This window comes from Medicago sativa, chromosome 1 (assembly GCF_051527215.1).
Source record: "Medicago sativa cultivar Bolivia chromosome 1, Bolivia_mono, whole genome shotgun sequence".
NCBI lineage: Eukaryota > Viridiplantae > Streptophyta > Magnoliopsida > Fabales > Fabaceae > Medicago > Medicago sativa.
Genome location: NC_140749.1, coordinates 73,025,574 through 73,033,892, shown reverse-complemented (window position 1 = coordinate 73,033,892; position 8,319 = coordinate 73,025,574). Strand labels below are relative to the sequence as shown.

Here is an 8,319-nt window from a genome sequence, read left to right as displayed (position 1 = left end):
CCTTAAAGAGTGTCATGGGGCACTCATTAAGAAGACCCAAAAATTAAATTCTAAAAACAAAAAAAAAAGGATAAATTAAAATTCGAGTGAAAAAGGAAAACACCCGTAGGTTGGGCGTTGGTCGTATGTATTGTAACTGCTGTGAAGCCCCGATACTTCAAAATTAATGACATACCGTATCTTCTGCGTATCTTGCACCGATATTGGCCCGATACTTCCCGATACGTATCAAGAGAGTATCCAAAGATTAAATTTTATTTTTTTAAAAAATAATTATCCGATACTTCCCGATATGTATCAGGAGAGTATCCGATAATTATCACCGATACCTTCTCCGATATTTTCCAATTAATGTTAACTAAAATAACTTAACTTTTGAGTACCGATTGTTCTTTTTTGGATATAGTGCTTCTTTTCTGGATCGATATAGTATAACACTAACAATGTTCCTTTTGAATATAGTATAGCACTAATGGTGCTCTTTTTGGGATATATTGTGTATGTAATTGACTAATCATCACTCTCTTAATCGTCAATATTATTTATATTTATGTTGATTTGCTACGAGTCTATGACTGGTTTCTTTTGTTCGTTAATATATTTACATATTAAAAAAATGGTTATAATTATATAAAACTTTTTATTAACGTATCACAGCCGTATCGTATCTTCATTTTTGAAATTTTCCCGTATCGGCGTATCGGTGCAGTATCATATCTCGTATACGGGCTTCATAAGCGTTACACTTGCAGTCTCACGTGACCAACAAAAGCAAGCCATCATTTCATTTTGAAACTTACAATATTAATTGAAAAATACACACACAGTGACACTACTATATAAACATCACTATTGCTTTAGGGTTTTGGTCCCCAAATTTTGAATTCGAAATTGTAGCCAAACACACCATAGTACAATTCAACATTCGAAATCTCCATTTACCTATCTCATTCTCATTCCTTCATTTCACTCCACAAAAAAAACCCTAATTCTCACTTTCACTCATTTCACAATCAAATATGGCCAAAAAGAAAGGAACAAATACCCAATCTCAAACCCTTGACCACAAAACCTTAACCCCACAACCACCACCATCCACCAATGATGACCCATCTGTTCAGATTCAAAATCTCAAGAACCTCAACAACGTTCTTCTCAAAGAAACCACCAATCACAGAAACCGCATTCAGCTTCTTCTCAAAGCTAACCACGCCGCCATGGATGTTGAAGAGAAAAATCTCGCCTTGGACCTTCAAAACGATGTTTTCTTTGTTTTTGTTAAGACCCAGATCACTGAATTAGGGTTTCGCTTTGAAAAGATCGTTGAAGAGAAAAATGAGATTGAGTATGAGGTTTCTGTTCAAAGGGAGAAGATGAAGGATTTAGGGTTGTGTCTGGAGAGTGAGAAGAGGAATGTTGAGAAGATGAGGTTGGATGCACGGAAACTGTTTGATGAAAAGGCTGAGAAAGAAAGAAGGGTTGAGGAGCTTGAGAAGGACTGGGATTTGGCTGTGAAGAAGTCAATTTTGTCGGTGAAGGTGATTGATGAGTTGAAGGAGAAGATTGATTTGGTGGTGAAGGAGAAGAAAGAGGCTGAGGGTGTGAATAGTACTCAGGAGGTGAAGATTTTCAATCTTGGACTTGAGCTGCAGCAGGTTAATGAGGTTTTGAATAGCTCGCGGAATGAAGAGGCGGTGATGCGTGGGAAGATTCGTGAAATGGAGGAAACTATTGAGGTTGCTGTGGAGAAGGAAAGGGAAATGGTGTTGGAAAATAGTAAATTGGTTGGTGAGAAGAAGGAGATGGAGAAAAGTATTGAGAGTTTGACTGAGGGGAGGGATACTGTTTATAGGACTCTGGATATGGTTAAGAGAGAATTGGAGAATAGGCAGCGTGAGGTTGATGAGGCGAGAAGAGCTAGAGATGAGGTTGAGAAGGTTAAAGTTGGCTATGAGAATGAAGTCGTTAAGTTGCAAGGTGAAATAAGTGTACTGAAGGGTGTTGTAGAGGAGTGGAAAATTGTAGCTAGAGAGTCTGGAGAGAAAAACAATGGATTACTGTCTCAGGTTAATCATTATAGGAATGTTATTGATGAAGTGAAGTCTATGAATGAGCTCAACAGTAAGAAGTTTGATGAGGAGAAAAAGAAAGTGGAGAATTTGCAGTCACAAGTTGTGGAAATGGAGGAAAAAATTGAGCTATTACTCTCTCAAGTTCAATGTTATAAGAATGCTGTTGAGGAAGTGGAGCTTGAGAGGGATAACGTCAGAAAGGGATATGATGAAAAGAAAAACAAAGTGGAGGATTTGGAGGCACATGTTACTGAATTGAAGCTTAAGCAGGATACCATCATGAAAAGATATGACGAGGCAACAAATAAGGTGGAGAATTTGGAGTTGCAAGTTGTGGGACTGAAGGAAAAAATTGAGAATGCTGAAGCTGAGTTGGTCAAGGTGAGTAGCGAGAAAGAGAAGATGAATGAGACAAACAAGGAGCTAGGAAGCCGCATAGATGTTTTGATTAACGAAAAGGATGCTACACATAGTAGCCTCATTGCAGCTCAAAGAGAGTGCAAGGATTTGAGAGCTAAGTTTGAGTCTTCTAGAATCAATTCAAAGCAAACTTTGGAATTGTTGAAGAGCACTGTTGCACATGTGTCTAAGGAAAGTGTGGAAGTGATTCCTCGCGGTGAGAAGAAGCATGTGGAAGAAATTCAGTCTTTTGCTGAAGAACTTGAGGCAATCAAGAAAGCATTCAAAGCTAAGGATGAGCTGGTGGATGATATGAAGAAACAAGTTGTATCACTGCAGAAATCTGCGTCTGATGCACATAAAGGTAAGAACTTGTGGACCGGTTTAACCTCTGCTGCTACTATTTGTGCTTTTGCGTTGACTGCATATGTTGCTAAAGGACGTTGAAATGTTGTCCTGTTTATCTTCTATGATGAGTTTTTGTAATAGGATCAAGATATCCCTTGGTTGAGCTAAACCATCTTTGCTCTTTTTTAATGAATTACTTTTGTCCAAAGATCTTGATTTTTACTTAGTCTATTATCGAAAAAACTTGTGGAAATGTGGCGGCTAGCTATTATAAAATGACTATATGCTGTTTGGTCTTAACATCTGTTTGATGGTATATTTCAAGATGATAATTGGATAGAAGCAATAAGAAATTCTAATAGTTGCTACTTGCTAGACAACATGACTCTGCCGCTTCAGCCATGAGAAATGCAATTATCAGAAATATTCTTTCCTTAGTTTTGGCGTGATAAAAACTTTCTGCTATTTTTGATTTCTCTGCGTTTCTAATGAGCGATGACAAGTTGAACTGTTGTCCATTTTGATAGCAAATAGTGTAACATCCATCGGTGTGGTCTGGAAATGTTCGGCATTTTGTGAATATGAATCACTTTGGTTTGGAAACAAATGGTGGATAATTCTAGGGTGTACAAGTGAAAGTGATATAGGTTTTTTTTGCACCATTTGATCACCATGCAATCTGCACCCTAAAACTTTCTACCCTCCGCACCTATTTTTCCATATCCTTCTTGCTTGGTAGTAGGCCTCTCAGGTGTCGTTCTGTTCATTTTTCACCCTGTGGTCACCACAACTTTGCCTTCACAGCCACCCATTCCATTTTTGCACAACCATGATACACAACAAATGATATATCTATCTCTTCACTCTTCTATGAATTCACAACACCCACACCCATTTGAAATGGCCATTTCCACCACCACTGTCTCTACCATTGCTTAGGATTGCCAGCAACCGTCGTGTTATTGGTCAGTTCATTTGTATCAACATGTTTGTTCAGGAGTCGGGATCAAACATACTCAATACCTATTGATGTTGTTTGTTTTTACGTTCGTTGAACTCGTACAATATTCATATATGCTAAGAACCGAGTAGTAATCACTAAGAACGTGAGATGAAAAACACGATTAAATGTCTATAAAACGTTCCGCATTCTTTATAAAGAGTTATCTTTAAATATTTTGCTCTAACATGTAATTTTTGTTTGTTTATATTTCTATGACTTATTTGATGATATCTCAGCTTTCATAAAGAAGATATCAAAATAAAAACATTATTTATCTTAGGTTTTTTATTTTCAGTACTACTAATGTAAATACTAAATAAGATCGTAGTAATAACAATAGTTTTATAACTGGCATATTATGGCTGGTATCTGCAGCAACTTTAGCTTAATGCAACAGTGTCTAGAACTATATTTAATGAATGGTCCAGCTTTCAAAAGAAAGGAAAAAAGATCGTCGGTGGTCCTTGCATATAATTGTGGGGATATACTTGTTGGAGAGAAAAAAAGAAGCTCGAATTTATGTGGGATTTACTTTTACAAAAGAGACAAATTTAGTATCTTCTGCCATCATAACATCTAAATTAATCAAATTCCTTTTTCTAATTAAATATTTACTTTTTGTCTAAACTTGCAAGACAACTTTTCACACAAATAGAGTAAATTCACTAACTGGGGCTCGAAAATTGTGCTAGTATGTGTCAAATAATACAACATGAATAATGCTAACAAAAACTTTTGACACACTTTCAACAAATTCTATTTTATCTATCATGATTTGGTGGAACTCACGTAAAGAATTTTAACCAATAAAAATGTTAATGTTACCGCTCCTCAATTGATGGTATTGCACTGAGGTAACGTTTAGTATTTTGACCTAAATCCACTGCAATTACAGCACTAAGTTGCATTTGTAGAGGATTCAATGTGACAGTTACATGGCCTCATAAATGACAGTTTCTCCCCTCCTCCATTCGCCCCCTCCATACATGGTTTGACTATGTACAGTGATCACAGTGCAATTAAGGCACAACACATTTGAAGTATGAGTGAGGGTGCAATTGACTCCAGATCCAACTATGAAGAATATTTTGGTAGAGTTTTTATTGTTTATGATTATTATTATTTTGAGTTGGACGAGGGTGATGGACTGTTGGGTGGCTAAATGGTACGACACTTGTTCAAGGTGGCGAGTTTAGTTGTGAAGGATGAGGATTTGGACCTTCTTCTTTACTTCCTCTTACATCTCTCTTCATCATCTCTATCTTTTAATCCTACTCTCTTTATTTTTAGAAGTAATACTAATGAAGAGAAAGAGTAACATTAGAGAGAGAATGGAGAGCGATGTACATCAGAGTGAAGCAGATGATCCAATTTGAAAAGTAAAAGGGTAACAACACAAAGGGGTAGGGTGGCAACTGGCAAAGGGAGAAAGAAGTGGAGAAGGCAACAACAGATGGGAAAAGGGAGAGGTGGTGGGGCAAAAGAACATTAGGAAAGGATAAGAGAGATGCATATAATATACTCCATAATACTATATAATTAAGGTTATTGGAAGTTCAAGTGACTTAACTATTGTATGTAAGCTTGCATTGACTGACGTCCAAGTATGTTGTCAACTTCTAATTGAAATTAACGTCATGATTAATGATTGAGACTTGCGAATTTTAATAATTTTGGAAACCAAACATAAATAGTGCCATGCGTTTGATTATAATTTTAAAAAATTTGAAGACTTTTTTTATATCTCGTGGTATTCAAACCAACTCCTATAACTAAGTTTTAGATACTTAACCTTGCTGTCAATATCAGCTACAATAGTAATCAATATTAAACAGATATTGGTTATCAATTATCATTGATATTCAGATTTCAGATATTATTATATTAAGCATCTTAGAGCAAATATCCAACCTTGTGTGGCATAGGAAGACCCTGAAAAATATCTTATCCATACATAAAAAAACACAATACAAACCCTACCATTACAGCTAAAAGTAAAAGAAAAAACCTATTTACATTTGCAAAGACGTCCATTGCCAAACAAGGAGGACAACTGAAGACATGAGAACGTAAAATTAGCTATATAGAGAAAAGATGAACAGTAGTAAAAGCACATAAACTAAGATAGCACAGACGTATATATAATCAAACAGCACCAACATATATGATTGATGCTTTCCCTATCATAGTTCCAAAATTAGTTATATATATAACACTTGCCATACAAGGGCAAGCCCCACTGATTGGCCATCAAAAGGTCAGAAAGCCCAGAAATAGAACCATATCTTCCTCTCCTCTTTTTGGCTGAAAGTCAAAGTGGGTAATCACAACTTTAGTGGTTCCCATAAACATGGCCATAGCTCCCCTTTTTTGTCCTAAAAACCTTTCACCTATCCGCAACACCCAATTTCCTGATGGGGTGGGTGCTCCAGAAAACATAATATAGCTATATGCTGATTACATTACACCAATCTCACAGACACAATTAATATCATATAAGTTCCTAATCAGGGGAGCAAAGTCCTACATTAAAAACAAGTTAATAAGTGGCATAGCTATTACCTACACAATCTTTCTAAAACCCCCTTCTTGTGTGGCAAAAGTTAAGCTATGAACAGTCAGAGTTGACAAAATGTTTTATCTCATCCATGACAACAGAGAAATGCTCATTATTTGGTAGCAAGTAAAACCCAACCGTGGCTTGCTCGAGAAATAGCAACTTCACATTTTGTCCAGCTTTCTCAAGTCCTTTGGCATATCCCAATTGCCAATCCTGAACAAGATCCAAACCAGCAACCACCACAAGACTCTTAGGAAAGGCAACCCCATCAAGGCTTCGACCTTTTGGACCAAAAGGGTTACACGCGTGATGATCTCTGTCTTCCCCTTCAGGAAGAAAAGCTCTCCAATACCAGTCTCTATCTTTCACTCTGACAAAATATCTCCCATCAAGACGCTTTTCGGATTCTGTTCTTTCTTCCCCGCCAAACAAAGGGTTTAGCAGTATATTTCCCAACACCGGAATCCCAGAGTCCAATGCTTTCAATGCAACATGGTGCACAATGTTCCCGCCCGAGCTATCACCAACCATGTAGATATGAACCTTGCTATCTTTTTTACTCTGCAGCCAAGTTCTAGAGTTAACCCATTTAACAGCTTTCCACCCATCTTCATAAGCGCAAGGATACCTATTTTCAGGCGCACGCCTATAATTCACCGAGACGACAACAGCATTACAAATACCAACCAATCGACGACACAATGTATCATAAATAGCACTGTTAGCCGAAGAATGTGCAAAACTTCCACCGTGGAAGAACATGACAACAGGAAGAACCTCAGCAGTAACAGGCTTCTCAAGGTCAACAATGTTCACATGTTGTTCTTCTCCCTCAACAGGACGGTAGATTCGAGCAAGGAGATTGGTTTCCCGATCAACAATAACATCAAAAGAGAAAACACCATCCACAGGATTCGCATTTGCTGGAACTTTCCGATCAAGAAACTCTGCCAAGTCACGGTTGAAAGTTCCATCAGGACGACGGAGAAGATTGTATGCTAACTTGAAATTGGAGATCAAAACCCACATGTTCAATGGAACCACCATCTGCATCAAATTTTATCTATTTATTTATTCATTTATTCAAATTAACAAAAATCTATTAAAATCAGAAACTAGCTACAAAAGGTGTCATTTTTATATCCAAAATGAAATTTTAAACCAAACCCATTAATTTAGAGAAATTAAGAAACCAAACCAAATAACCAAACCCTAAACATTGACAAAGTCTAAGATAGAAACAGGAAAATGAACCAACCAACCAACATAAAAAACTATTACATCAAACATCAATCCATAACAATATTAAAAAATGAAAAGCCCAAAACTATTTATTACACTGATGAAATCAATAAACAACAGTGATTATTATTTTATTAATATTAATGCGAAATTACAAAAACAAAGTCGATTATTTTATCATACCAACCAAACCAACGAAAGAAAAAGACTAAACAAAAGAACAAAAAATCAAAGGCGAAAAAGGAAAGAAATAAACATCGTACGGTTCCTTAAATTTGTATGAAACAAAAACATTAAATCTAATCTAATCCAACAGCAACATAGTATAGTATAGTATGAAGAATGAAGTTAGTTAGTTAGTTACAGTTAATGTTACCTTTGAATCATTGGGGTTGAGTTGGTTACTTCCAGCCATTGGATTGATTTTGTTGAGTGTAGATCGGTAAAAAAGGTTTATTCAAGATCAAAAACGTTGTTGAAAGTAGAAATCCATCAAGAAAGAAGAAGCATTTGAAGATCCAAAGGTGAATGAAGGAGGAGAAGAGAAGAGTGGTGAAGGATAAGAAAAGGTGCGCACTGTAGAAAATGCTAAAGTAAAACAGGAATGAAGGGAAAGAATGGCCAATCACACCGCAACATAGCCACAACCAACCACAATCCAAATACACACCGTTACGTGGGTCCCACTTCCCAAT

The 8,319-nt window shown here is 36.6% G+C and overlaps 2 protein-coding genes across 2 annotated transcripts; one reads left to right on the top strand and one right to left on the bottom strand.

Annotated features, from left to right (window-relative positions):
- Positions 1 to 800: 800 nt before the first annotated feature.
- On the top strand, positions 801 to 3,027 carry LOC146957182 (Prefoldin chaperone subunit family protein). The gene has a single exon (XM_085734617.1). It carries the CDS (start codon positions 1,020 to 1,022, stop codon positions 2,916 to 2,918), a length of 1,899 nt encoding a protein of 632 aa, XP_085590743.1. The 5' UTR covers positions 801 to 1,019; the 3' UTR covers positions 2,919 to 3,027.
- A 2,712-nt stretch (positions 3,028 to 5,739) lies between these two features.
- Positions 5,740 to 8,253, bottom strand: GID1C (alpha/beta-Hydrolases superfamily protein). The gene is made up of 2 exons (XM_085734606.1): positions 8,001 to 8,253; positions 5,740 to 7,429 (listed from the first exon to the last, which is right to left on the bottom strand). Exons 1-2 carry the CDS (start codon positions 8,037 to 8,039, stop codon positions 6,431 to 6,433), a joined length of 1,038 nt encoding a protein of 345 aa, XP_085590732.1. The 5' UTR covers positions 8,040 to 8,253; the 3' UTR covers positions 5,740 to 6,430.
- Positions 8,254 to 8,319: the final 66 nt, after the last annotated feature.

What these genes read in the sequence shown, in the direction of transcription:
- LOC146957182 (XM_085734617.1), top strand. Translation starts at nt 1,020, where the DNA reads ATGGCCAAAAAGAAAGGAACAAATACCCAATCTCAAACCCTTGACCAC.
- GID1C (XM_085734606.1), bottom strand. Translation starts at nt 8,039, where the DNA reads ATGGCTGGAAGTAACCAACTCAACCCCAATGATTCAAAG. An exon ending in TCAACCCCAATGATTCAAAG is followed by an intron (nt 7,430 to 8,000) that starts GTAACATTAACT and finishes AATTTGATGCAG; the next exon opens with ATGGTGGTTCCATTGAACAT.